This window comes from Meleagris gallopavo, chromosome 2, assembly GCF_905368555.1.
Source record: "Meleagris gallopavo chromosome 2, MGAL_WU_HG_1.1, whole genome shotgun sequence".
In the NCBI taxonomy this organism is placed as follows: Eukaryota; Metazoa; Chordata; class Aves; order Galliformes; family Phasianidae; genus Meleagris; species Meleagris gallopavo.
In genome coordinates this window covers 100,585,920-100,601,526 of record NC_139405.1, presented here as the reverse complement: position 1 = coordinate 100,601,526, position 15,607 = coordinate 100,585,920, and the positions used below count along the sequence as shown (strand labels likewise).

At 43.4% G+C, this 15,607-nt stretch overlaps 1 protein-coding gene across 1 annotated transcript; it reads left to right on the top strand.

Annotated features, from left to right (window-relative positions):
• The first annotated feature begins 1,120 nt into the window (after positions 1-1,120).
• LAPTM4A (lysosomal protein transmembrane 4 alpha) lies at positions 1,121-13,746 on the top strand. The gene is made up of 7 exons (XM_010707968.4): positions 1,121-1,328; positions 7,243-7,363; positions 9,531-9,607; positions 9,692-9,814; positions 11,372-11,467; positions 12,370-12,468; positions 12,961-13,746. Exons 1-7 carry the CDS (start codon positions 1,230-1,232, stop codon positions 13,033-13,035), a joined length of 690 nt encoding a protein of 229 aa, XP_010706270.1. The 5' UTR covers positions 1,121-1,229; the 3' UTR covers positions 13,036-13,746.
• Positions 13,747-15,607: the final 1,861 nt, after the last annotated feature.

The window sequence follows — 15,607 nt, the reverse complement described above, 5'->3', positions numbered from 1 at the left end:
GCCTTTAAGTAAATCACTTCAAACAACTCAGCAACAATTCATGTTTAAAAATAGACTAAGTAGCTCAAACAATGAAATGTGTTAATTGTAGGATCTGGAATGTATCAACGGGAGAACTAGTCACCCTTGTTACCTTCTCACTGTTCAGAGTGAACAACCATACTGACAGATAACATACCTCTTGGTGTATATACACACAGCAAATATTTATGTTCTATGAGTGTCTCCAAACAGTTGTATACAGCCAAGAATGAAATACTCACAGCTGCAGCAAGGTTAAAATAAACCGTGCACGTTTCTGTATCAACACAGCAGGTCTGCAAACGCAGGGCTGTGCTCGGGTCGCGGGAAGGTTACGGGTGCTCCTCTCTATGGGAACAGGAGCACTCCCTATCTCTCACACATAGAAGGCAGCACTCAGGATTTATATACATTACTTCTAATTAACGCTTGGTAGTACCTGCAGCTTTCAGTGGCACTAGCAGTGTTGTCACCACTCAGGAACAGGGACGTGGGACTCATACAGAATTAAAGCATGTGTGAACTCAAGCTAACCTCTTCTGTTCACACTCTGCTCGTGCATCCACTCACGACATTAATAACGAGGATTTTCTCTCGAAGAACAGCCAAAGGATTTAAGTGAATTGCTGAATTTCAGGGGAATCTATGGGATTTGGGTGCTCCGAGGTCCACTGAAGTGACTTCGCTTTCCTTTCATAACAAAGGGTTGTCTGCAAAATTGCCTTCGTAATGTTTTATGGCTGCCCCCACTGGCCCTCAGGAGGAAGCACCCCGAGCACCAGCCCCACACAACACAGCACCCGCCGCCATGCCGGGCTGCCTCACCGCGAGGTGAGGGAGGGAGGGCGGGCGGGCGGGCGGACGGACGACTCCTCCCCAACATGGCGGACGTCGGACCGCCCCTACCGCGCCTCGCCTCAGGTGAGCTCCACCCCTCCGCCGCGCAGGTGAACGGCAGGGCGTTGCACTCGGGGCGCTGCGATTGGTCCGCGGCGCCGCCAATCTGCTGTTGCCGCGGCGACGCGTAGGCCCTCCCGCAGGGCACACCCCTCAGCGCCTCCGCTGTCGACACGCGATTGGTCGGAGAGGCGGTGACGCCAGAGCGGGGGTTTTACGGCCCTCAGCTGAGGGGAAGTGCTCGGAGAGAGCGAGCGGCGAGTCCGGAGGAGGGTGTCCGGCGGAGCGAGCGTGGCGGAGCAGCTGCCAACATGACGTTCAAGCGGAGCCGCGACCGTTTTTACAGTACTCGCTGTTGCGGTTGCTGCCATGTGCGGACCGGCACCATCATTTTAGGGACCTGGTACATGGTGAGCAGCTGGCGCGGGGGGCGGCCGAGGGGGCGGTGGCGGCGGTTCCGGTTGCGCGCAGCGCGCATGCGTAGGGCTCTGGCCGTTGCCCGGCGGTGGGCGAAGGGTGGGCAGCGCGCATGCGCCCTGCGCGGGGGGCGCCGCGTGGGGTCGCGGTGTGGGCGCCGGCCGTCCCGTATGCGCGGGCTTCCCGAGGTGATTCAGCCCTCCCGGGGTTGTCTAGCATTCGACGTCCCTCACTGTGGTGAAGAAAACAAAGTGCAGTGAGAGCTGAAGGCCGTGGCAGCTGAGCTGTTAGCGTTCCTCTTCCCCTCCTTAGTTTGGGGGCTTAGAAGCGGCTTTTCAGTCGGTGCTGAGCGTGTCCTTGGCCGGGAGGAGCTGGAGGAAGGTGGAATTCGGGGCATGTGGGGAATAAGCGATAAGAGATGTGCCTTCAAGTGGTGTGTAGCCTTTGAGAGGCAGGTGCTGTGTGAATATTGAGCAGCTTCGTCTGTCCTTTGCCCTCAACTCTCAGCACAGCTGCAGCTGAAGTATTAAAGATGTTTTGAACTAAGAAGAAAAAAAGACAAAAAAGAAGAAAAAAAAAAAAACAAAAAAAAAAAACCCCGTGAGAACAGTACCCACGAGTTAAGGCATGGAGCAAACAAGTTCCCTTTTATTCAGTTTCTTTCCTCATCTTTCCTTCCTCTTACCGCCGTGGGCAGTAAAAATGTGAGGATGATGTAAACAGGTTGCATCACAGCTTTTCTGTTCTCCCGGAGCTGTAGCCAAACTGTGCACCTTTACCCTTCTCCTGATGGTAAAAAATGGAAAACAGTGAGTTCTTATGCCATGGCATGCACACAGACTGATTCTGCAGAAGCAGAAATAGGTGGGGATTGAAGTTTAGCGAGTTCACGGTCTCTCATGAGTACTGATTTTTTTTGTTTTTTTTTTTTTTCCCTTTTAGCAATAGTGTTCTGGTAAATGATAGAATGATCGGAGAAAGTGGGGCAGGGTGTGAGAAACGCAGCAAAACTCTAGAAAAAGAGATATTTTTGTATTTTCCGGAAAAGAATAGGGAAGATGGTCTGGCACTGATTTCACTCTAAACTTCATACAAAGTCCATATAAAAGAGCAAGTCCTTTGTAGTACAGAACATGTAACTTGTTGTGGAACACTGTGAAACTTCTGGAAGTTGATCAATCTGCTGTGTCAAGTACAAGTGTAAACCTTTACTAGCAAGGAGTTGCTCATGTTCTTATGAATCAAATGTACCTGACTGCATTCCACACTTTTGCTTCCTGGTAGCAGGACTATTGAGAAACCCCGGATCTCAGAGGGATGTGGTTCTGCTTTCTGTTTCGCCAGACCTGGTAGCACTCAGTTTTTTCCTGTGTTTCTGAGCTGCTGTTTCTTCTTAGCTCATGGATGCAACACCTTTTCCTCCTCTCCTAATCTACAGATATACCGTAGTGCTTATAGACTTGAAAAAGTCTTGGCGTGGTGACAGGCAAAGTGTCCTGTGGTCTCATGTGACTGCAGGCTATTAGAGGAAAAAGTAGAGTTGAATTCTGGATAGCTGGGTGCCACTGAGGGGCTTGATTGCTGTGTTTTGTCATAAACCTACCAAATCCTTTGAAATCGTTTCTTTTGGTTTCCTCTGAGATGCCAGCTGAGAAAAGGTGAGAAACAGCGAAAATAAAACTAATCTTTCTGTTGACAAACTTTTCCTTAAAAAAACAAATACATAAATGGGTTAAGGCATGTCAGGTTGTTCAGACTTTTTCATTAGTAAGCAATTTATTTATATTAATCATTAATTTCAATCTTTCAGGCGCTAGCTGGTGATAAATGTTTCTAAATCAATTTAATGATCTGCTTGTAAGTTATGGTGGGACAGATAGGGGGAATTTTAATGTTCTGTTTCTTAGGAGGCAGGTAGAATATGCAGTCCAGCTGTAGGTTGGTGTGGCTGAGGCCTTGGCCAGCCTGTATTTAGTGGATACGCTGCTCTCGTGCTGTGCACCCCTGGAGGAATCTGATACCAACCATAAAATGGAGCGCTGTAGTAATCTCCTCCAGATGTTTTAGTAAGATAAGAGTTTTGGCCTTTTAATACATATGCGTTGTTCTTATGTAACACTTCAGGCATTTTTTTCTGATTTTTGCTTATGCGAATACTTTAAAATCTCGTATCAAATGAACTCGCCTCCTCACTGAAGCAGTTACATGTTACTGTCCTTAAGGTGTACTCCTGTCGGTCCGTGGGGAGCAGCGGTGTTATCTTCTCAAATGTCTGCTCTTGGTGCCGTGTCACACGCCCGCCTGCTCTAAGCACACTGCAGTCTGCTTGCTGCTGCTGCTTCTGATAAACAGATGAGCTGTTTTTGTGAAAAACTGGGTTCAGACCGTTTCTAGAGGACCATGCTTAATTTTCAGGACTAGTTTAGCTTGATTTATTCTATAATGCTCCCTGCTGTCCTGCGTAGGAAGGAAAGAAAACCTCCTATTCCCAGCTTCGTAATTGCAAACATGTGGCTTTGAAGTTTTTTTTTTTCCTTCCTGTAAACTTTCTTATTAGGCACAGTGCTTTCCAGAGACCGGAAACATGAACGCTGCATTGGCAAAATCGGATCAGAGTTCAATAAACAGCCTGAAAGTAACAGCATTGTTTGGGAGGGAGCGGCTGTTTCATTCTGGCAGAAAACTTCAGCGATGGAATCAAAATGATGCGAGTGCTACTGGATAACAGGAGCATCAGGAGCATCTCTGGAGATGGTTCTTCTCCGAGCACAACTTCCAAATGTAAAGGATTATAATAGTGCTGGAAGCTCTGGAATACCCTGTTGAAAATATGCTTTTCTCAGTAGATCAGAGGAAAAAAAAAAAAAAAAAAAGCAGAACTCACAGACACACAGAAAAGCACTGCCAAGAAACTATCTCATTTTGTTTCTTCAAGGATGTGTTAAAGTACTGGGAAACTAAGAGAAAGCTGGGGAAGTGTAGTTGTGCAGGCAGCTTCACTTTATTTCCCTGCTTGTGTAAGCAGATTGCAAGTAGGAATTGTTTCTTCTAAGCACTCAGAGTGCTGGGGGAAACCTACATTTTATGTCTAGGCCTCCAGAGACGCAAAGAAGTGTGTGATTAGCCATTAAATATATACAGTGGAGATAAGAGCTCAGTAATTAAAAAGCTAATGCTCATTACTGTTGAGTCCCTTGAGTTCTGAGCGTACAGGGAGCTGATGTTTCTATGTGTGGAATCACAGAATGGTTGAGGTTGGAAGGGACCCCTGGAGATGTCTTTGTGTAACCTCAGTTTGTTACCTGGTTGAAGCAGAAAGTCATTTATTACATTGCCAGCTACTAATTTTATTTGTGGTGAGTGGGTTCTGTTAAAACTTGGAAGATGCCTTGCAATCCAAGCCATGCTCTTGCTGTTGTTTGCATTGACTGTGGAGCTGAAACGAGCCTTGTGGTTTTGCTGTTATCAGGCTTGCATGGAAGAGAAAAGGCTGCAGCTAAAATACAGGCTCTGGCTTGAAAGGCTACCTTATTTGGAGTTGTTTATAACTTAATATAAATCCATATGTTGTACATGACGAATTGCTCAGTGCTGCGATACGATTCAAGTAGAGCAACGGTGGAGCAGTGGAAGCCCTGCCGTATTAATTGGCAGAGGTGTTTGGTTTTTGCTCTCTGATCCAGGCTGGAGGGGGAGGAGGATCAAACTGACACTGTTCACATAGCAAATTAGAGGCGTTCCAAAGCCAATCCGTTTTCCTTGCACACTACTTCTGGCTGAACTCTGATACTCTGAACCGTGTTTCTTCGCTAGTGATGTCGCTAAGAATTATTTATGCTAAATTAGGACCGTGGGTAAAAGAAAACTGAAACAGTGGCAGTTCTAGGGCTGCATGAGTGTAATAGCAAGGCATTAAAGCTTTCAGTTTTAAAGACTGGACTGGCAGCTAAAATTTCTTCTGTACTTCCGTGTTAATGCAAGTGCTGCTTGCCCTTATCTGCAGGCAGATAGCCTATCGCAGCAGTTAAATTCAGCAATGAAGTCATTTTGTCTTTTAGTCTGAACTTAATCATTATTCGAGTTAAAATGGTGATGGTGTATAAACAGTAAGTGAATGGGCTATGATTGAACAAGTCTCATTGTGTTTTATGAAGTAGGAAATAATGTTTCAGCAACCAGATATCTAGACATGACATGAGCTTATAAGGATAAATACAACCAAAGTGTTTTCCAAAACATAGTTTGATAGCTCTGATTCATTCACAGAGAGGAAGGAAATAAAAAGCTTGAAAATGCATTGAGAGCAGAAAGGCAGAAGAGAGATGGAGGAAACGAGCGGTGAGAAAAGATCACGTTCTGTACCTTCAAACGATGGCGGAACAAAATCAAAGCATTTAAACCAGTGGCAGATGAGTAGGTCTCCTACAGGGCAAACTCTTGTGAGGGGAAACATCAGTGTATTGTGAGACTGAAGATACTGGTGGGCAAACTCAGTGCCAGTTACTACTAGCTGCTATTTCTAAGGCATAAAAGCAAGGATACCAAGAACTGGAATTCCTCATAAGTTCGTCTAATACACGATGCCATGTCAGTGCTTTACACAACTGCCACCTTTCACTGAAAGGTTCTTTTCGTGTAAGTGTTAATCTCTAAACCTTAATAGCTAAAACTCCTTTTAAATGTTGTCAAACTATTTCCCTTACTTAACGCTTCTGTATTGTGCGTAGATTTGCCATTGCGACCATCATAGGCTCTTGGAACAATGCCAGTAATAGAAGAAATCTCTGGCAAATAATCTTAGGAGAAACTGCAAGGCACTGTGTGGGGGTTTTCTTTTTTTTTTTCCTTTTTTTTTTTTTTTTCTTCTTGCTCTTTGCCTCATTTGGAGCAAAAGATCCTGCTGCTGGTGCTGAATACTGATTGGAAAATGGCCGCGGCTTGGAAATACTACTGTGAAGGTTTCTAGTAGGAAACCTTTTTCTTTGGCCTCTCTCTCTCCAGGTAGTAATAACCGAAACTATGCCCTGTAAATCCTGACCAGCCTATAAATGCTGTGAAGGCAATTTTCCAGAGCTTTAATCTACTTCTGACTCTTTGAGTCTTACTGAAAGCATTTCTGGTTTGTACCAAAACAGGGAAGCAGGAGCAATCTTTGACAGTAAGGAGGAGTACTGGTAAGCATACAGCCAAGTGCTGACTGCTCATGGATTTTGGAGTTCAGCCTTTATGCAAGATTTCTTCAGCTTTCACTATTTGTTTGCTTAGCCTGTCTGATAAGACTTGAGGAGGTTTTAATAAATGTTCCAGGTAGAAGAGAGCCAATTCTCCATAGCTTCTGTAAATTGCTAACATGAGGGAGAGGAAGGCAGCAAGCTGCAGCTGATGTGAGCTGTAGCATGGATTTTCCCCTTTGCACATCCATCTGTACTGCCTGTACCCTAACACCATTTGGAAGAGTGGGATGCAGTACCTTATTTGTGTATTAAATTACCTCTGCCTTTAAAGTTGTAGGAAGGAAAACCTCTTCCAAATGTGCCTCATTGTGTCCCTAATTGTACCCTTTCATTCCTGCCTCTTTTAACTATTTCCAGCTCACAAATCTGCCTTGATCAATTGGTATCTGTTTGTGTCATTTGAATGACTACAAGCTCTTCCATCCTCTTCATTTGCAAAGTTACTTAGTTTTGAATTCATTAAAACTAGTAAGCATCCAGCATTTTTCTGGGCATGGCTTTAACTAAATTAGCTTGCAGTTTGGTCTTAAGTTATGGCCCCCTCCTGCGTTTTTACAATAGGCAAAGCAAAGAGCTTGCTTCTAACTGAAGTGAAAGACTTAGTGGTGCTGTTAAAATGATCAGAGCTGTTACAGTGTAAGTAACTTACCCAGGTAACTGTGATCTTTTTCAGGTGGTGAACTTGCTGATGGGCATCTTGTTGACTGTAGAGGTGACTCATCCAAACGTAGTGCCAACTGTTAATATCCAGTATGAAGTCATTGGAAACTACTATGCTTCTGAGAGGATGGCTGGTAGGTGCACAGCTCTTCCACGCAATTAAACAACAACAAAAATGCAGTGTCATAGTGCACTCGACTTACAATGGTGTATCATGAAGGCATGCAGCTTTTAAAAATGATTTCCTTGGGTTTTTTTGAGTGTCTTTTGAATTATTAGTAACTGAGGTTAATGGAATATTATTTTTACTTCATGTTACTCCTAAGCATGTTGAACAGCAGGATTTCTAAAGGTTTCTTGGCCTTCTTCAACACTCAATACATGTAGAACATCAGTACTTTGCTTTCTCTGTGAACTTTTCTTGTCCTTGCTGGGTCGGTAAAACAGAAATAGAGCTTATTGTTAGGAAGCTCTTGGAATTTGTGTTGGTCCTCCTGAGTGTAAGGAAAGAGCTCTACAGGCTTGCAAGTCTACTGAGAGAAAAGCACAGTACGTTTCTACGAGGGAAAATTAGACTATGGAATACTTTAGGGAAGTATTTATTCTGCACATCAAATTTTGAGAGAAACCAAACAACAGAAAGCATAGAACAGAAAGAGCAAAATTAAACCTAGTTTTTGGCCTGTTGTTACAGATGAACTGCAAAATGTTTACAAGTGGAATTGGTGTCAAACTCTTGTCTCCAATGACCAAGTTTCTTAGCTCCAGTATGACATGTAAATTTGTGTACATACTTTCTAAATTCTGGGTTTGTTTTAAGTGAGCAGAAATATGTTGAGTGGCACTTCTAATGTGTCAGATCTTCTGTTACACTGAAATTTAGCAAGGTCTAGTTTGGAGTGAAGATGAACAGTCCAGCACAAGTCTGGATTTGGAGAGTTCCAGTTTAGTCTTTGTTAGTTATCATACAATCACAGAATCACTGAGGTTGGAAAAGACCCACAGGATCACCCACTCCAACCATCCACCCGTCACCAATAGTACTCACTAAACCACGTCCCTCATCACAACATCCAAACATTCCTTGAACACCTCCAGGGTTGGTGACTCCACCACCTCCCTGGGCAGCCCATTGCAGTGCCTCTTTCAGAGAAGTAGTATCTCCTAACATGCATCTTGAAGCCAAAAGTTGTTCATGACCTGACTTCTCATCTGTAGCCGTAACTCATGTATATTAGTAGTGAAATGAGAGCAGGAACAAGGAGCAAACAAGGTTTTGTGGCTATAAAGGGGCTTCATCCACTTGCACAACCAAAATTATATTGTGTGGATTCTATTCTAAGGATTTGTCACTATGAGTTTAACACTTGTTTATTATTCACAATTTCTGATGAAGACAATGCATATCAAACGCAGGAGGGCCTTCTTGATGCCATCTCTGTATGTAGTTATTATTATCTTGTAATGAATTAGGTATGCAAATGTGGTATAATTTTCAGATCGGTTGCAGATAATTTGTTTTCAAGCATGTGAACCACAGGAGTTTGGCTTCAGCTTTGCTAAAATCAGGAGCTTACAACATCTACAGGCTCGAACTGGTTTCTTTCTCTGTGTTTAAAAATACAAACTGTGCTTGCTGTAGGAGAGTGAATATAATCTAACTCATGGAAAGCAGCTGTGCTTCTGTCATCACTAACCATGTTGCTCAGGGGGAATCTTTATCATTCAGCTTCCACGGGTGTCCTGGATTCTGCTACCATTTGGCTTCTGTTCAACTGCTTTTTTTTTCCTAAATAATAGGATACCTTCCACACAGCCATTTCCTGTTTTCCTTACTGGTACTTAAGCAGCAGTGCTGTTCCTGCTGCCAGTGACCAAATTATGTAACCCAAGCACTTTCAAGCAGAAAGGTCGGCGTTGTGCTGACTTCACTTGAAGTCTTTCCAGTAGTAAAATTAATCAGCAGCATACTTTGAGCACTGACATACTGCAAATAAGCATTGTTACGCTGCATTACAATTATACTGTCAGGCTTCTAATTGCTATGTCTGAGCTTTATGAAGGCTTTTGATTAAGGCAGAGCCTTTTTTTTTTTTTTTTTTCTTCCAGCTGCCAGGTGGTTTTCTTGAGCCAAACCTTTTCCCTTTAGTAGAGAACTGAGTTACTCAAATCTGCAGTTTCCAGTTTGTGTAGATAACCATGATTTCCCTCTCAACTGTTTTATGTATAGAGATTGTGTACCAGTCAGTGTGGTAACGTGAAGTAATGATTGACTCTAAATTGTTTTTTCTTTTAATGCAGAAAATGCCTGTGTCCTCTTTGCTATCTCCCTCCTCATGTTCACAATCAGTGCAATGATGGTGTATGGTGCAATCGCTGTAAGTATACTTACAGTCTGTATCTTTAAAGTTGCTATTTGAATGTTTAACTGAATATCTTACAGATGGTTTTTTCTTTTCCAGCACCGTGTAGGCTGGCTGATCCCGTTTTTCTGTTACCAACTCTTTGACTTTGTGGTCAGTTGCCTGGTTGCAATCAGTTCTTTAACCTACTTGCCAAGAATCAAGGATTACTTGGATCAGTTGGTAAGCGTTTGTCAGCTCGCATGAGTATTTTTCATCTGAAGTTGAACTTTGGTTTGATAAGTGCTACAAGAGCTCGAATTATTTTCCACAGAGCAAAAAAAGGCTCTGGGGGGGACCTGATAGTTACCTTCCCTTATCTAAAGGGGGGCTGTAAGAAAGAAGGAGACAGACTTTTTAACATGGTCTGTTGTGGTGGGACAAAGGAAAGTGATTTCAAACTAAAGGAGGGGGGATGTAGAAGTTTTCTTAAGTCAGGGTGGTGAAGCATTGGCATTGGTTGCCTGGATATGTAGTGGATGCCCCATCTCTGGAGACACTCAGGCTGGACAGGACTGTGAGCACTGATGGAAATGTAGGTGTCTGCGTTCATTACAGGGCAGTTGGACTAGATGGCCTTGAGAGCTCCCTTCCAACTCAAACGATTCTGTGATCTTGCAGCTGCTTAAGAAAGAGTAACTTAGACTGCAGCAGCCATAGGGGATGACAAGGTGATTGTGAGCATGAGATCTTATCAGAAGTGGAAGGACTGATGGTGTAATTTCTCCCTAAATGGAAACCTATGGGGAGGAGAAAAGCATCTGTGAAAGGAGATGTTGGTTTAAACTGTTTGTGCTTAATTCACTCTTGGCACAAAGATTTTGCAAGCTGAATAATGTAGTTCTGTGGCATGTTTGTTACTGCAGAATAAAAACATCAACTCTTACTTGGTTGGGGTGAGAGGGAAAAGTAAGAGTCAGTATAGGGCAAGGCTGATGGATGCAGAGTCTACGACATCATAGGATGGAACCTGAGGTTCTGAGGGTTCCTTTTTTTTTTTCTTTTCACATCCTGTATTGTTCTCATTTTGCAGCAGGACTTTGAGGAAACAGCAGCAGAATGTTCATTAATGCTGCCTATGTTTAACTGTGAAAAGATGCAGTGGGTTGGATATACCAGCAACTGACTTGGATCACAAGCTATTTCTGGCTGGTGTTTAGATCTGTGCAAGCAGATGTTTAAAAAGTCTTCTTAAAACAAAAATGAGTACTGAGGAGAAGCCTTGTTAATGTGAGAAGAGGGGAGAAGAGAGTGAAATTTGCAGGAGCTCCTTGGTGTGTTTTGGCTCCTCTTCTAAGTTTGGAGTCAACTCTTCTTGCTTTCTGCTTTGCAGACATAACATAACTGGTTGGACCGATAAGAGATTACTAGTACTAAGTCAATAAAGGCCTCTCAAGTAAAGGACCTGTATGAATGCTGTGCTGCAATTGCTCAGAAGGAAATTTCATGGACATCTGTCCTAGTATAAGATAGAGAAAATGTCTTACAGAAAGTACACTGCTTCCTTACAGGTAGCTCTCTTTTGCACCGACCCATTCTTGTAGGACAGAAGCAGGATAAAAGCTCTGCTTTGTGGGAGGATAAAGAAGGAACAAAGGAGAGAGTAAATTTCTCGTTGTTTCTGAGAGGATAATTTAGGCAGGACTTGGCGTGAAGTGTGGGTGTCTGATATTTGTAAATGTACTGTTTGTGCTCATCTCCTCCATTTCTCTCTACCCCCCCTATTTTTTTTTTAACTAGCCGGATTTCCCTTACAAAGATGATCTTCTTTCACTGGATTCCAGCTGTCTTCTGTTTATTGTTCTGGTGTTCTTTGCTTTATTTATCATTTTAAAGGTAAGTTACAATTTTAAGCTTGTGACCATTTAATGAGTTGCTCTGTTCACATGCTATCAATATATACAGATATACTGAATTAACTTGGAGTGCAATTGCTGACCTGTTAGGATGTTCAGTTAGAACACAACTTCAATCATACGTGTGGTGCACTGCTGTCTCCCATGAATTTGTGTGCTGCCTGCAGTGGGGCATGTTTGCACCTTAGTAGGGAGCAGGAATGAAGACTCCAGATACCTTTTTTTTTTTTTTTTGTCATATGTGGAAATAATATTTATAGATATGCTTATGAAATAATATTGAATTGTTGCTTACGCGTTACTTAGATAAAAGTTTGAAAATCTTAATCATCGTAAATCTGGGTGCAAGGAGTGTAAAGATTAATCATAAAAATGAAGTGCAGTCATCAGAGCGTGATGGTATGTCTCTCTGCAGCAGCTGATGTTAGCTTAATATCATGCTGCTCTGCTGTGCTGTCCTTTCCTTGGGCTTCATTCTCTCTTCTGCATGTAGTTAGACAAATAATAACATGAATTTGGGTAAGTGGGATTGTGCTGTCACACATTGGCCTGTCCTCCTGCAAGCAAGTTTGGACTGAGATGCACAGAAGCATAAGCCAGTTAGGGATCAATTTGACTAGCAGTGCTGAGGCTCACAGATGAATTGGCTAGATTGTGGATTCCTTTGCTAAGATCTGTGGGGTTCATCCTGTCCTGAGTCATTGTGGTAGCAAGACTAAACAGGACTAAACCTGTTAATAAGCAGCATCCCTTGTGTGTATCTATTTGTCGATAGACATTGAGATAAGTTCCTTTTTGTCATACAAAAGTTATCTAGCATCTAGTTTCTGAATCAGCTAATATATATGAGGTCTTTAAAAAGAGAAATCTTTCCTCTTTCAGGCGTATCTAATCAACTGTGTATGGAACTGCTATAAATACATCAGCAACAGAAATTTGCCAGAGATAGCAGTGTACCCTGCTTTTGAAGCACCTCCACAGGTAAAGCCTCTTTGTGAAGGGAATCAGAAATTAACTTTGGAATAGAAAAGCACAGCATCCATGTTTACATGTCTTGTCCAGATTTCTGAACAAAGAATGGGAGGATTAACATCAGCTGTTTTAACTTGTTTAGGGTAGATTGGCATTGCACTCTCACAGCACATAAACAGGAAGGTTTTACAGGGATAAATCTGATGATTTTTTTCTTGTAATTAAGAGCAGCTTTCTGATTGCACCTATCAAAGCCTTCCATGCTGCTTGCAAAACCAAGAGGCAGTGGGGTGGAACTACTGGCCTAGGGTCAGCGCAGCAGTGAGCTGTTTGTGCACCATCTTTCCCTTTGTCACCAGCTCACTGGAGACATCACTAGGTCCCTACATTAGCCTGCAACAGAGAAATAAATTGCAGTGGGGCGTGTGTAGATATTTTCATTCTGGGCTTTTTGTACCCTCGGCCTTATGCATTAATCTCTTCAAAATGTTTTCTCTTTAGTATGTTCTGCCAACTTATGAAATGGCAGTGAAGATGCCTGAGAAGGAGCCTCCACCTCCCTACATACCTGCCTGAAGCACCCTGTATGGTCACTCACACCTGTACCAGCTCCTTGGGGGTTTTGTCTTTCAATCTTGCAAAACTGCTTAAGTAATAGAAATATTCAGGACTTTAGGAGCAAACTGTTTAAAAATGTTTGATAGAAACTTAGTAAGCAAAACTCATCTGGGAGTGATTTTGTTTGCTTTAATTTTTGTTCTTAATGCTTTTAAACATTTTATTGCCTTAGGGCCTTCTACTGCAGGAACTTCTGCGTGTGACTAACCAGTGGCTTTTCCTAATACCAACTGAGCCCATCTGTGATTCAAGTTAGCTACAAACATAAGTGTCTGCAGGACCATGCCCTTAATTTATATTCATTTTTTGTAAAGTAGATGATAAAGACAATCTGTGCAGCAAGATGACAGTTTGCCTTTATTTGGTTTTTGGAGGGGGAGGGGTTTGAATGTGGTATATACATGATTTTTTTTTTTTTTTTTTTTTTTTTACTTTGCACTTTTCTCATATGTTACCTTACTGTGGGGTTTTTTGTTTTATCCTATGTCCTGAAACATAGTATTTTCAGGAAGAAGCGAGGTTGGCACAGGACTTGTATTACAATGTGCTGTCAATGCAAGGGAATAAATAGAAATGTAGATGATGGTTGCATGCTCCTAATCTTATATGTATTTTCATCTTTGTGATAATTGATACTTAAATAAATCTTTTATGAAATGTTTACCAGTAGCCTGGATTGGTCTGCTTTTTTTTCTTTTTTTTTTTTTTTTAATTTTGAAGTACTTCAGTGCCGTGCAGGAAGGGTTCACTAAGCTGTGTCTGTATGGCACTGACTTAGAATGGTGTTATTCAGTGGTTGATCCATGTTCTCTAGCAGATGTCCTCTGTATAGAAAGCATGGATTCCCTTCAGTATATCAGCTCATGTTGCAGCCTTGGTTGCAGTTGAACGACTCAGTTGCCTTCTGTTTGCTTGCTACTTATATAAGCCGAGTAAAGGGAATTGTACTCAAACCTTCCAGACCTTTGGGCAAATTTGATGCCTGATAAGGTCAGATGTTAAGAGCAGGACAGACACCCAGTGGGACTAAAGCAGTACTTGCACTGGAAAACATCCAAAGCTGTTGGGTGTATGCCATACATTCAGTACTGTTCTCTTTTTAAACAGAAGAAACGGAGATCCTTCTATTCTTCCTCCTTTGCAGTAACAGATAAAAGACATTTTACTGATTTAATACACCTGAAGAGGAAATGGCTTCCTACCATGGCAGACGAAAGGGATCTGTGATGAAACTAGGGCAAAGGGGCAGGCAGCTGTTGGTTATTCCAGTCAACTGCGATACGTACCTCCTTCCTGTTGCTTTGCTGTTTAAGAAAATGCCTTTGGTCCTTCCCAAATATCAGCACTAGGCTGCTTCATTTCTTCCTAAAATGCCATCCATGAGAGCACCTTGCGCTGCAATAGTGTATGGATGTCCTGTGCTGCCCTTCTGCACCCTGCCTCTCCCGTTACCCTCTGCACACTGGTGACCCATAAGTGCATTCAGTTTTTGAGAGCTGTGTGGGTTGAGCTCCAGAAAGGGGGATTCTTTAAGAGCGAAGACCACTAAAATACAAGTTTTTGGAGGACAGCTGGAAGAATTGATCATCTAAGTTAGGAGGCACCTTCAAGGCTATCAAGTCCAACCATCAGCCTGACCTGCAGAGTCCTACCACTAAACCATTTCCCTTAGTGCCATGTCTACATCTCTTAAAAACCTCCAGGTGTGCAGATTCCATTCAGCAACCTGTTCCAATGTGTAACCACTCCATCCACGGAGCGATTCATCTTAATATCCAATCTGAACCTCCTATGGTGCTACCTGACATAGTGTCCTATTGTTGGTAACCAGACAGGGGAGGCCTTATACCCTCCTCGCTGCAGCCTTCTTTCAGGTGATTGTAAAGAACGTGTAAAAGTGAAGTGGTCTTTAAGTAAATCACGTGGAATTGTAGGGGCTGGGGTCTGCAGCTCTCTGAATGGTGGTGATGTGGCCCCTGTGGTGCTGTCTGTAGGCTCTGCAGGTGTCATCGTGGCCTCTTCCAATGTCAAAAAGCCAAGTGGCTGAAGTGACTAATTAATGCCGAAGGATATTGCTGGTGAGAGGCTGCGGTTCTGTTCCTCATCACAGGTAACTGTTCCCCTTCCAGAGGACAAAGGAGACGAGCTCTGGCAGCCCTGCACGTGTCCCGTGGCTCTGCACAGGAGCGGGCTGACCGCTGGCACTGAATGATGGCAGTTCTGTGCCATAAGTCCTGTGTTTTTGGCCAAGGCTTGCACAGCCTGCCCCGAGCCTGGCTACCGGGCAGCGCAACCGGGCTTAGAACTGAAAACAAAGGCGGGTTTGTGCGCCTCGCAGGTCGCCCGTGAGCCTTTCCTCGTATTCTTCCCAAACGCTGCCTTGGAGACGCTCGCTCGAAGCGCAAAATTAACGGAGCCATACGAATCATTTCAGCGACAACGATGAGTTCAGCCCTCCGCTCCGAGCGCCGAGCCGTCTCACCCCGCAGCCCTTCCCTCCGAGGCTGCGCGGCCGCGGGGCGGGCGGGGG